The 14,726-nt window shown below is 34.7% G+C and overlaps 1 protein-coding gene across 50 annotated transcripts in view; it reads right to left on the reverse strand.

Moving 5' to 3' along the window:
- SOX6 (SRY-box transcription factor 6) overlaps positions 1 to 14,726 on the reverse strand; it is a 705,491-nt gene that overhangs the window by 135,256 nt on the left and 555,509 nt on the right. For 27 of the 50 annotated variants that reach the window (XM_078340651.1, XM_078340659.1, XM_078340648.1 and 24 more), the window contains one exon: positions 3,576 to 3,655. In XM_078340651.1, the coding sequence (XP_078196777.1) occupies positions 3,576 to 3,655 (80 nt within the window). Of the gene's footprint in view, positions 1 to 1,964; positions 2,088 to 3,575; positions 3,656 to 14,726 lie in introns of all 50 variants that reach the window. The other 23 variants (XM_078340670.1, XM_078340627.1, XM_078340640.1 and 20 more) reach the window with 1 other exon arrangement.

Consider the following 14,726-nt stretch of genomic DNA (forward strand, 5'->3'; position numbering starts at 1 on the left):
TTTTCTACCCAGTGTCCACATGAGCAAACAGATCAAACGTTTCCTGAGATGCAAGAAAAAGGTGCAAAAACAGGAGGCAACAGAACAGAGCAAGAATAAGCAAAAACTGAGGATACAAAACCAGCCAAACTTAAAATGCAAAGCTATGAAGGCTCTTGCATTGTTGGTTTCCCTGTTTAGCCTAATTGAAGTGACAGACATGTGACATATGCTATGCTTCTATATCAGCATAGCTATGGCACTACACAGCTCTGACAGTCCTATGTATGACATCACGGTTTTCAGAAACCCAAGAGAAGTCAGATTTGACACATCAGGGATCCGTGATGGTGTGGGACTAGGGATTGGGAGGTGGGAGAGAAGCCGACCTAAGTGAAAAATTAGGCAAAAGAAGAGACTGAGTAGAAACCTGGCTAAGGGAAGATTGATGAGATAGAACATAACACCTCAACAGAAAACAGAAGCCCAACAAGAGAAGATGTTCTTGAGTTTGAGTCAAGGCTACCTGATATCACATTCTTCCAGGCATTTAAAAGCTCTTCAAGCTGACTGTCTTGAGTGGATAAGCTTCTAATTGTCATCACACATAAAAACTTGTTCCTAATGTCCAGTCATCTCTTTTCAGCTCTCCTGGGCATAGTAGGTTTTCAGAATGTCCAGAAATTTGATACTGTCTCTCTACAGCCAAAAGAAAGCCTTAGAAAAGAAATTTCTTCTGTCTGCATAGAAGACAGAAGATGCTCTTACAGTATGTGTCTAATCATGTCTGAGTGGAAACCCCCTGTTTACCTCTTATGTCAAAGCAAAAGGAAAGAAGGAGGCAGTTAACAAGCTCTGGAACTTTACCTTAGGCTACTTCCAAGGGGGTCATTGGCCTTGTCTCTTCCTTCTTCTTAGGAGTGATCATTTCCTATCATTTTCCAAAAAGGTAGATTCACAAGCAGCAGAAAAGGTAATGTAAAAGGGACCTTTTATTGACTACATAGTGTTTGAGCTATACAGACCAGCAGAGCCAACAGAAGCTGAATGTTCATCTTCATCTTACTAGATGCAATTATTTTCATTTTTGGGTTGAGTTTTCCATCCTAGGTTACAATATAAAATTTGGCATTATATCTAACCCCCAAAATTAAAGTGTGTTTCAGTCTGAGGTAACCTGTATCCACTTTTTAAAAATTCAACAGATAGCTGGAAATTCTCCCATATGATAGTCCCAGTGAGGGACTCCAATGATGCAGAAAAGGAATCAAGCATGAAATTGGAGAGAGGAGGACTTGGTTTTTATAGAAGAAAAGTTCTTGGTTTTCATAAGCCATCTTCTCTCAAGTGTTAAGAATATCCCAAAAACACAACAGAGGACTCTACTGGAAGGTGAAATATGAAAAGAATACTATGGAAGTTTATCTGGGAAAAAGCAACCATCCAGGCCCAGGCACCCATCCCTAGTTCATTCTGAGAAAACTGGGTAGGTAGAATTAGAAATCCTGGGCAATAGCCTTGATTCAACAAACATTTTATATCCTTGGCTAAATAACTTAACCTCTCTGAACCTCAGCTCTTTTAGCTATAAAAGCAGAATTATATTTGATTAAATTTACAGGGTTATTCTATGGTCAAATAATATTTTTAATGTTTAAGATTTTTTAAAAAAATACTATATGACAGTATACACAAGAAAAGGTAAAAGAATAAGGGAAGAAAGATGGTTTTGAAGACACTTATAATGTAAAGCTTTTGCCTGAATATATATGGCAAAGAACAACCTTAATTCAGGGACATTGCTTTGGGATTTGCTTTTTTCTCTGAAAGAAAAGGAGCAAAACAAGAGCCTCCTTAGGAATGAGAAAAAGGAAAAGATTAAGATTAGTATTTAGGCTGAGTGCCACTTTAAAGAAAAAAAACCTAGAGTATGACTGAACAATGCAGTCCCCCACCCAATGAAGCACCAATGGAAGCATTCATACCTCAATCTGTTTGTGGTTGTAAGAGTGGCCACCACCATGTTCAAAGGTATCCAAATTCCTGCCAAAACGGTCACTTAGGCCTTTTAGCCTTGGATTAATTTGTGGGTGGGAGACATGACCCTTCTGTTTAGTAGCATATTCAGAAGAAAAAAAAAGACAAAACATACTGTCAGAACTCATGAAACGAATCATATTTCTAAATCCAGGGTACTGAGCACATCAATAAAATAGAAAGTAGAAAGTTTAAGACTCAGTTTCTTTCTTTTACAGAAACTTGGTTATAGTATCAAACGGTGACACTGATTTCTTACTTCTGCCTCTGACTCAAGAAAATACTCAATAGCACAGCTATAGGAAAAGGAGAAATATATTAGGTTTATAATAGTGAGGGTTCTTTTTAGACTTGCACCAACTACAGAGGTTTCAGAGTCAGTAGTGAGGAAGGTGAAAGTTTGCAAGAGAGGTGAGGTTGCCGCTCCTCTTAGGGAAAATTTCTGGCTCTACTAGGCAGCCCATAATGGGTTACATCTTTATGGCTTCCTGGATCATGACTCATGATAAAATTTCTCAAAGTATTGCAAAAATTCTTTATTTGAAGATCCAGTTGGAAACATTCAAAATGATGTTTTTTCATGATACAATAGCTGTACATTTTTTATGTTCAAGTCACCTATAGAATAGCAACACAGAAATAAAAATACTTCACCAGATGCTATTTTGTAGATTATTTAAGAAAACTCAAAAATAACTACAGTATATTTTAAGAATAAAAACTATATTTAATAAAACTTTCTACTATATTGAATTCAAGTTGTTGATTATCATATATTCTCTAAATATTCAAATACTGAATGTTTGACTTATTTTAATGATCTCATCTTTTTGTTTTTATTAATACAAATACACATTCATAATCAAAGTCAACCTCCCTTTCAAATGATAGTAGTAGAAGTGTATAACGACCACCTATTTCTATTCCAAACTCATTTTACTGTGAAGAAGATAAGGTGTAAATGATTTTTCAATCAGTTTCCAAAACACTTTCTCCCCAAGTTTAGCTTTATAAATGTGAAATACCAATGCAAAATTAATCAGATACCATGCCCTGACTTTTGACCCTAGAAAGGATGAGGATACACATATTAAGGAGCAATGCATTTACACTTTACCCAATAATTATCATGTAATTTGAGAATAACAACCCTTTATTCTATGAGCTACTAGAAGGAAAAGTATCCAACATCATTTTTTGCTTCAATGTTTACATGTAAAAGCTAATCTGGACATAAGTAGAGACACAGATGTAAAACTGACAAGGAAAAAGCTAACATATATGCAGTAACAACTAGCCGTTGACACTGTAAAACTATCAACTCCTCTGATAGAGAATACATAGTATTAAGTCATAATGTGATTTTTTTCCTTTAAAAATATAAAAACTGGCAGTTTTCTATTTTATTTGCATTATGGTAAGCATATAAGGTGTTAATCCTTCTGGGCTATGCTTAAAACATTATTTAACATTCAGGCCATTATTTAGCATACAGCTGGTTAGCAGTTTTCTACTAAAGTACTGGCTCATATCCCACATTTTTTTCTTCTGGCACTTACCTGGAGCTGTAAAGGGCTGAGTCCAGAAGCAGCAGCAGCTGCCATTGTTGATGGAATGAACTGTACAGGGTAGTTATCACCTGTCGGAAAGAACAATGCATACAGGTTTAGACAATGCACAGGGAATTGCAGCAGACAAGTACAAACATGGTCCTTGGATTGCCTGAGCTTTAAAACATTGCTCTAAGCCCAAACATCTGCAGAAACAAAAGGCTTAGTTGGGCACAGACTTGCAGTGCTGCCTTGGAACTTTTTGTTAACAGATAGCTGGTAGGCAAACTGGCAAAACATGAATATGATGTTAAAAAAATTAAATGTGCAATTCAAGCATGTTCACTCCATTACAAATCTTGTAATACATAATTTTTAAGAGTAAAAAAAATATCTTAAAGCTAGGCTGACACTCAGTATACTGGGAAAGCATTGAGGCTTTTATATTAGAACAACAAAAAGTTTTGGCTTGGTAGGGAAGACAGAGTATTAGAGTCCAAAAAGGGTTCTGAGCTATTAACTGTTTGTAATTCTACACTTTATTTTATTAGACAAATTTAAAAATTAAAAAATGCAACCTCTTCAATATGATAGGGCCTAGAGGATAGCTAATCTTATCTTCCAGCATTCTGTGAAACGTCTGGTATCCCCATAACTGTAGAAAACATGTTTTTCTGAATTAACCTCTGGTACTGAACTGGTGGATCCTAGTATAGAATGATGCATACTGTGTACTTATGAAACATGTTTCAATGATGCTTTGATTAAATATCCACATATTTTACATGGAATATCTGTACTAATGCCTGGTAAAGATTTAATGTGGTTCAGCAAAGATGAATGCTACATCTTAGTGTGTTTCTAACTTCAGATTATTCCTAAAAAGGGAGACAGAAGTACCTTCTGTGACCTAAGAACACAGGCTGTGTGCAGCAATCTGAAGAACCAAAATAAAGTAAGGAGGAATATATCATGACGGTGATAGCTAAAATAAAAATTAGTACATGTGGATAAATTACACAATATTAATGATTTAATGGAGTATCACTTTGGCTTCAGCTACTTATTTAAAGTCAGTGTTGAGTACTATCTCTAGGCTATATTTTAATAGGCTGTTCCTCCACACATTTTTGACATTTATAAAAATCATGCTGTTTTGCATGAACTTTTCCATAGTCAAAGCTGAATGTAATAATGAATATACAGCTAGAAAGAATCTCAGTAATAAAAGGAGTCAACTGGAAAGCAAACTTTTTTTTTTTTCCAGTATGGAAACTAATACCTGGAGCCTTCTTGGTGCCTCTGGTTCTTGGGAACTCATCCTGCTTGCCACATGAAGTGCTACTCAGCTGGTCCAATGTAAATGTTAAGTTGCTTTCACTTTTAACAAATTGTTAGCTTCTAATCTACACAGTCTTTTTGCATCATATCCATAATACCTCATCAGACCATTGAGCACAGTGTGTGCTTGTACACAGTCCAGTAACAATTGGCTTCTGATTGCATATGAAGCGCTGCTACAATGCATTCACTAACATTATATTGTGTAGGTCTCCTATGGAGCAATGTTCAAAATATCTGATCCTGTTTTTCTCCTTCCATGAGGTTGATTTTGGTTTGCAGTACTACATGAACTTTTTAAAAAACATAACTAGGCCAAATTATTTTTTATAGTAAACGACTGTCACTTTATGCTTAAATAATTCTACTGATCTTCTTGATATTTAAACTAAATTATCTAAAGAAAGAAGATCCTAATCTAAGTCAAATAGCATTTCTTTGGTAGATATAAAGTTTTAAAAAAAAACACAAAATGATGCTGAATTAATGATGCTTCAAAAATAGGGGGAAAATCACCATTCTAACTGGACTGCCTCCTGGAATATTTTAGAGCTGTTCTTTCTTTAAATATCATGCATTATTCATACTAACTCTAAACCACAACCCCCCCTCCCTGTAAGTTTAATACCAGTTGCTTTATTTGTACTAAAATATTTTTCATGTCAAACATATTTAAAAAAATCAAACTGTAAAAGAATTCCCTGGGGCACTCCTTTTTAAATAGCTGTCATGCTTCTATGCTATGAAATAGCTTTTTTTTTTTTTTTTTTTTTTTTTTTTTTTTTTTTTTTTTACAGTTTTTGGCTTGCCAGCTAATTTATTACTATCTCTACCACACCCTATAGTACTTTCCAGCTCACCTGCTGGCTACAAACAGCTTTCTTTCCACTGCTGACAAGCATATTTTAAAAACATTTTTAACTTTTATCTTGCTTTGAATCTGTATATCTGAATATAATCTTTAGAAAGCTATTTCTCCATGACATATCATTGTTTCAACATTAACAGTAAAAATGAATACATTAGAGCAACAGAGTATATAACAGTGAATGACTAGAAGAAAGAGAGCAAGGAAAAGACAGTAGGGGTAGAAGATGAGGGAGAAGAAGAGAGGAATCCAAGTAGAAAAGAAAATTTTAAGAGGGAGAGGAATTTAAAGATATTGTGAAGTTTAGTTTTTTAATAACAAAGTTACATGTTTTCCCTATGCCACTGTAATTTTCTGTGTAAGTCAATCAAGAAAAAGTTCTCAGTGCCTGACTTGGCAAGGAATCACTCAACATGTTGTAGCAATTTTTTTCAAATTTGTCTCTGGATCTGAAATGCTTTCATGAGGACCTATTCTTTTAATATTTGTACATGGAAGGTGAAGCTTGTTGAAACAGGTTGGCTTTATGCGCTACTATAATCTGGCCTTTGCTACCTCTAGTGTAAGAAGACAGCCTTCAAAAATCAATTTGAGAAATAATGTCTATTCCATAAATCCATTTTTCCAGCTTTCTAAATATTGCAACTGTTTTGTTTGTTTGTTTGTTTGTTTGTTTTAGACAGAGTTTCGCTCTTGTTACCCAGGCTGGAGTGCAATGGCATGATCTCGGCTCACTGCAACCTCTGCCTCCTGGGTTCAGGCAATTCTCCTGCCTCAGCCTCCTGAGTAGCTGGGATTACAGGCACGCGCCACCATGCCCAGCTAATTTTTTGTATTCTAAGTAGAGACGGGGTTTCACCATGTTGACCAGGATGGTCTCGATCTCTTGACCTCGTGATCCACCTGCCTCGGCCTCCCAAAGTGCTGGGATTACAGGCGTGAGCCACCGCGCCCAGCCGCAACTGTTGTTGCGAGTACGGAAGAAATACAAAGTAGGATTTAACACTTATGGAAAATTTGCTTGACATTCATTTCACTTGCCAGAATAGGCAGTGTTCCTTTGGAATCAAAACATCAAGAGTCCCTAAATGAGAGAAAATAAATTATTAAATTTTCATAGAAACTGACATGAAGCAAAAACTTAGTAAAACTTAATGGCAGGAGAAGGGGAGCTTGTACTAACAACATTTGACCCACTAGATTCAGGCTACCTTCTGCCAGAATTTTTAATTTGAATAATTCAGATATGAAGTCTACCTTAAAAAAAAAACAAAAACAAAAATCCCTTGGGTAAAAGTCTGTCAATTTACTTTCTTCAGAAAGACAAGTAACTGGGATAGCTGCAGTTATCCTGTGATAGTAACTTCAGATATTAACACATTGAAAAAATAATTTAGAAAGTTTGGGAGGAGCGGGGGAAGAGAGGGGGAGAGAGAGAGAGAGAGAAAGAGAGAGAGAGAGACAGAACTAGAAGACAGGACTCAAAAGATTCTTCAGTAACTACCCCAAAGTAGGAATTCAGTCTCATTTCCCAGCCTCCAAAACTGAAGAAAAATGTGTTACACATCCCCAACTAACTAAAAAATGATTGTGTGCTAGAATCATTAAATAAGTTGCCAAACAACTGTAGAGCCCACCTTTATGAGCTACAACCATTCTTGTTACAATATGAACATGTTTGAATTGCAGTCACTGATACAAACTTAAATATACCACTTAGCACGGGTCTTGCCTGGATGCATGTATTTGGTATAGAAAAATATGACAACTACTCTATACTCTAAGGAATATCATACACTGCAGTAAATGGTAGCAGGTAATAGGTGACACATTTAGACCTCTAAAAATAAAACGAAAGCTTCAATTTGTTCTGAGGACAAATGAAAAATAAAATTAGTAAGAATTATAATATATATTGCTGAGATCACTATGTTATTTCTCCTGCTAAATCTCTCCGCTATTCATCAAAGAATAGAACAATAATGAAGAGTCTTGATCTCAGAATTTCTTTTAAGATCATCTGCAGTGTTTTGTCTACTTTTAAGAAAGCTAAGAATCAAGGTTCAACCTTACTTTCTTCGCTTATTTCACAGCTGCATCCAAACCCTTGACCAATCAATCATCTGAAAATCTGTGGAATTTGTCACCAAAGCAATTAAATAAGTGAGTGTGAATGAACTCCCATAAATTTATCCCCACTACATACAATCAATTTTTAAAATCCTCAGTTTCATACCAGGGATGCAAGGGTGGTTTAACATAAGTAAATTAATAAACGTGACACACCGCATACACAGAATTAAAAATAAAACTCACATGATTATCTCAATAGATGCAGAAAAAGTATTTAACAAAATTCAGCATTGCTTTATGATTAAAACCTTCAGCAAAATTAGCATTGAAGGGACATACCTTAAAGTAATAAAAGACATCTACAACAAACCCACTGTTAAAATTATACTGAAAAAGGAAGAATTGAAAGCATTCTCCCTAAGAACTGGAACAAGACAAGGATGTCTACTTTTACCACTTCTATTCAAGATAGTACTGGAAGTCCTAGCAAGATCAATCAGACAACAGAAAGGAAGAAAGGGCATCCAAATCAGTAAAGAGGAAGTCAAAGTGTCACTGTTTGCTGATGATATGATTATATAACTAAAGACTCCTAGAACTGGTAAATGAATTCAACAAAGTTTCAGGATACAAAATTAATGTACATAACTCAGTAGCTCTGCTATACACCAACAGTGACCAAGATGAGAATAAAACCAAGAACTCAACCCCTTTCACAATAGCTGCAAAAACAAAATAAATAAAATAAAATACTTAGGAATATACCTAACCATGGATGTGAAATACCTCTACAAGGAAAACTACAGAACACTGCTGAAAGAAATCATAGATGACATAAACAAATGGAAACACATCCCATGCTTATGGATGGTTAGAATCAATACTGTAAAAATAACTATCCTGCTGAAAGCAATCTACAAATTCAATGTGATTCCCATCATTCTTCAAATAACTAGTAGAAAGAATCTTAAGTTATATATTAAACCAAAATGAGCCTTCATAGCCAAAGAGAGACTAAGCAAAAAGAAAATCTGGAGGCATCACATTACCCGACTGCAAACTATACTAGAAGGCCACAGTCATCAAAACAGCATGGTACTGGTATGAAAATAGACACATAGACCAATGGAACAGAATAGAGAACCAAGAAATAAAGCCAAATACTTAGAGCCAACTAATCTTAGACAAAACGGACAAAAACATAAAAACTCTGTTCAGCAAATGATGCTGGGATAATTGGCAAGCCACATCTAGAAGAATGAACCTGGGTTCTGATCTCTCACCTTATAAAAAGATCACCTCAAGATTGATCAAAGACTTAAATTTAAGACCTGAAATCATAAAGAGTCCAGAAGATTACATTGAAAAAACCTTTCTAGACATTGGCTTAGCAATGACTTCATGATCAAGAACCCAAAATCAAATGCAACAAAAACAAAGATAAATAGCTGGGACTTAATTAAACTAAAAGTCTTCTGTACAGCAAAATAAATAATCAGCTGAGTTAACAGACAACCAGCAGAGTGGGAGAGAATTTTCACAATCTGTACATTCATCAAAGAACTAATATCCAGAATCTACAAAGAACTCAAACAAATCAGCAAACAAACAAACAAACAATGCCATTAAAAAGTGGGCTAAGAATATGAATTGACAATTCTCAAAGGAATATATACAAATGGCCAACAAGCATACAAAAAATGCTCAGAATCACTAATTGTCAGGGAAGTGCAAATGAAGACCACAATGCAATACCACCTCACTCCTGCAAGAATGATCATAATAAAAATATCAATAAACAATAGATATTGGCATGGATGTGGTGAAAAGGGAACACTTTTGCACTGTTGGTGGGAATGTAAACTAGTATAAACACTAGTTTGTAGTGTAAAAAAGAGTGTGAAGAGTTCTTAAAGAAGTAAAAGTAAACTTACTGTTTGATCTAGTAATCCCACTACTAGGTATCTACCCAGAGGAAAAGAAGTCATTACATGAAAAAGATACTTGCACATGCATGTTTATAGCCACGAATTGCAACTAAAAAAATATGGAACTAATCCAAATGCCCATCAATCAACCCACTGATAAAGAAAATGTGATATATATATATATATATATATATATATATATATATATATATATATGTTATATGTATGTGCACCATGGAATACTATTCAGTCATAAAAGGGAATGAAATAACGGCATTCACAGCAACCTGGATGGAATTGGAGACTGTTATTCTAAGTGAAGTAACTCAGAAATGGAAAACCAAACATCATATTCTCACTCATATGTGAGAGTTAAGCTATGAGAAATGCAAAGGCATAAGAATGACACACTGGACTTTGGGGATTGGGGGAAAGGTTGGGGTGTGATGAGGCATAAAAAACTACACATTAGGTACAGCGTATACTGCTTTGGTGATGGGTACACCAAAATCTCAGAAATCACCACTAAAGAACTTATTCATGTAACTGAACACCATCTGTTCCCCAAAAACCCATTGAAATTTAAAAAATGAAAAAAAAAAAAATAACAAGATAAAAATTAAAAATAGAAAAACCCCTCAAAGTTCATGCCTTCATGATAGCTCATCAATAATATAGCCTCCATGTACAGAGGTGAATACAGTAACAATTATTGACCTTTATAAAACTAGGTTAGTTTACACAGGTGAACATAATTTCTTCCTGGACCCCAGAACTCTGATTTAAAAATTAGGGTGGTAATCAGAAGAACCTCAGAAATGCTTTGACTCTAAGTAGATAGATTTAATTAATCAAATATTAAAATAGCAGTTCATACCTCTGCTTTGAAATACTCTGGAACCAGAGATAGAAATAAATGGCTTTATAAGATGTCATTTGCATAACACCACATGTAAAAATTGTATTTTATTCTCTGAAAAATGTCATATTTTCTTAAGATCACACACACCTACACCAAGGCCCAAAAATTATGAAATATCACATCAGAGAACTTCAGTCTGAATTCTATCTCCAGTATTTCTAGATGTGTAACTCTTGGAAAAAAAATAACGTTTTTGAGTACCAGTTTCTTACTTTCTTCTTCTTCTTTTTTTTTTTTTTTTTTGAGATGGAGTTTCGCTCTTGTTACCCAGGCTGGAGTGCAATGGCATGATCTCGGCTCACCGCAACCTCCGCCTCCTGGGTTCAGGCAATTCTCCTGCCTCAGCCTCCTGAGTAGCTGGGATTACAGGCACACGCCACCATGCCCAGCTAATTTTTTGTATTTTTAGTAGAGACGGGGTTTCACCATGTTGACCAGGATGGCCTCGATCTCTTGACCTTGTGATCCACCCGCCTCAGCCTCCCAAAGTGCTGGGATTACAGGCTTGAGCCACCGCGCCCGGCCTACTTTCTTCTAATTAAACGGAGATATAATTTATTGCCACATATCTAAGAGTTGTTATGAAAATTAAATGAGATTACACACACACACACACACACACACACACACACACACAAGGGTTGGGGATATCTTGCCAAATAAATGGTGCTCAATAAAAGCTAACAAAAACAAAGAAATTAAAAAGCAACACTGAATAATTATGCAATTGTAACAATTGTACATTAACCAATTTAACACCTAGAAGAAATGGACAAATATCCTAAAATATGCAAATTACCCAACTCAAGAAGAAATAGAAGACCTCAACAGACCTATAACAAGTAAATACAGTGAATTAATAATCAAAAACCTCTTAATAAGAAAAAGCCGTGGCCTAGACGGCTTTACCAATGAATTCTGCCAAATGTTTAAAGAAGAATTAATATCAATCCTTATCAAACTCTTACCAAAAAAAGAAGAGGAGAGAATATTTCTAATTCAATTTATAAGGCTAACATTATCCTGATACCAAAACCAGATAAAGCTATCACAAGAAAAGAAAATTACAGTCAAGTATCCCATATAAATATAGATATAAAAATCCTCAACAAAATATTAGCAAAACAAATCCATGGCATATTAAAAGAATTGTTTACCAGGGCAAAGTGGAATTTATCCCAAGAATGCAAAGGATTAAATCAGTGTCAAGCATTACATTACTATAACGAAGGGGTGTTGTTCCTTTCCCTGTGCCCAAGTGTTCTCATTGTTCATCACCCACCTATGAGTGAAAACATGCAGTAGGTGGGGATGTGGAATAAAAAATAAGAAGAAAAATAGAATGAAGGGGGAAATAAATCAAATGATCATCTCAATTGATACAGAAAAGTCATCTGACAAAAATTAAATATTCTTCCATCAAAAAAATTCTCAGAAAACTAGTAATAGAAGAAAAAGACCTCAACATGATGAAAGTTATTCATAAAATGTCTGTAGCTGGCCAAGTGTGGTGGCACATATCTACAGTCCTAGTTACTTGGGAGACTGAAGTAGAAAGATTGCTTGAACCCAGGAGTTCAAGCTGCAGTGAGCTATGATCATACCTCTTTATTCCAGCCTGGACCCTGTTTGTTAAAGAAACAAACATCTATAGCTAACATCATACTCAATGGTGAAAGACCCAGGACAAGACAATAATGCTTACTTTCACCACTGCTATTCAATATTGCAGTGGAAGTGCTAGCCACTGTTATTAGACAAGAAAAAGAAATAAAATGTATACAAATTGGTAAGGGAGAGGTAAAACTATATTTTCAAATGATGCAATCCTATATATAGAAAATCCCAAAGAATCCCTGAGAAAGCTACTAGAGTTAATAAATTCAACAAAGTTGCAGAGTGTAAGATTAACATACAAATATCAGCTGTGTCTCTAAACATCAACAATGAACAACCAAAAAGAAAATAAAGAAAACAATTTCATTTACAAAAGTATTAAAAAGAACTAAATAGTTAGGGATAAATCTCACCAAGGAGGTAAAAAACTTGTACATTGAAAACTAGAAAACATTGTTAAAAGAAATCAAAGATGACAAAAATGAATGAAAAATCATCTGTGCTCACGGGTAGGAATGGAAGATTTAACACTGTTAAAATGGCAATACTACCCAAAGCAACCAGCAGATTCAAAGCAATCCCTATCAAAATTATAACAACTTATTTCACAGAAAGGGAAAAGCCAATTCACAAATTAATACAGAATTATGAGAGGTCCCAACAACTAAAACAACCTTAAAAAGAAGAATAAAGTTGGAAGGCTCACAGTTCAAATTTTACCACAAAGTTCCAGTAATTAAGACAGGATGGTACTGGCATAAGGACAGAGATAGAGATAGAGACAGAGATATATAGAAATAGAGATAGAGATAGAGAAATATAGATATGTACCAGCGAAATATAATGGAACACTCAAAATTAAAACCTGTACATATATAGTCAATTGATTTTTGATTTTTGACAGAGGTGTAAAAACCATTGAACAGGGAAAAAGATAGTCTTATCAACAAACGGTGAGGGGAAAACTGGACAACAACATGCAAAAGATGTAAAACTATCGAAAAAGGTTTTACCTTACACCATATACAAAAATCAACTCAAATGGATCAAAGACATAAACTTAGAAGCTAAAATGATAAAACCCTTAGAAGAAAACATGGTGGTAAATCTTCATGACATGGATTTCACAATTATTTCATTGCTATAACATCAAAAGCACCAGTACCAACAGAAAGCAGGGATAAATTGGACTCCATCAAAATTAAGAACTTTAGTGTATCAAAAGATACTATTAAGAATGCTAAAGGACAAATTACAGAATGGGAGAAAAGATTTGCAAATCATATAACTGATAAGGTATCAATATCCATAATATACAAAGAACTGAAACTCAACAACAACAACAACAAAATCCAACTCAAAAAATGGACAAACTATTTAAATAAATAGTTCTACGTAGGAGATATACAAATGGCCAATAAGCACATGAAAAGATGATCAGCATCATAAATCAGTAAGCAAAAGTAAATCAAAACCACAATGAGATACCACCTCACATCTACTGGGATGATAATAATAAATTTTAATTGAAAATAACAAGTGTTAGCAAGGATATGAAGAAATGGGAACCCTCTTAAATATCTGGTGGGAATATAAAATGGCATGGCTACTGTGGAAAACAGTTTGGTGGTTTCTAAAAAGTTTAAACACACAACTACACATAATCCATTAATTCAACTCACAGGTATATGTCCAAAAGGATTAAAAGTGGGGACTCTAACAAACATTTCTATAACCATGTTCATAGAAGCATTATTTATAATAATCAAAAGGTAAAAACAACCTAAGTGCCTATCAACAGATGAACAGATAAAATATGGCATATATATACAACAGAATATTATTCAGCAATAAAATTAATTTTGATACATGCTACAATATGGATGAACCTTGAAGTGTTATGCTTACCCAGATAAGCCAGACACAGAAGGATAAATATTGTATGATTCCAATTATACCAAGTATCTACAATAGGCAAATTCATAGAGAAAGATTAATTACCAGAAACTAAGGGTAGATGGATAGAGAGAATTATTAATTAATAGCTACAGTATTTTTGTTGGGGATGATAAGAAAGTTCTGGGTATGGATTGTGGTGTTGGTTATACAATACTGAAAATATATTATTGTCACTGAGTTATACATACTTATAAATAGCAGAGGGATACTATGACTCAGTCTAACACTCAGGTTTTGGGCCACACTTCTAATGGATAAGGGTATAGTTTAATGGGCTACAGTTAGTGTCATCATCTGACTTTACTCCCAATCTTAGTGCTTTATCATTTTCAGAGAATTTTTATATATTTTACCAAATATAGTTTTCACGCTCACATAGAGTAGTGGACAAATCATGACACATTTCTTAGATGAGAAAAAAGTGAGGTTCAGCAAGATTAAACGACATGTAC

This window comes from Callithrix jacchus, chromosome 10 (genome assembly GCF_049354715.1).
Source record: "Callithrix jacchus isolate 240 chromosome 10, calJac240_pri, whole genome shotgun sequence".
Lineage (NCBI taxonomy): Eukaryota > Metazoa > Chordata > Mammalia > Primates > Cebidae > Callithrix > Callithrix jacchus.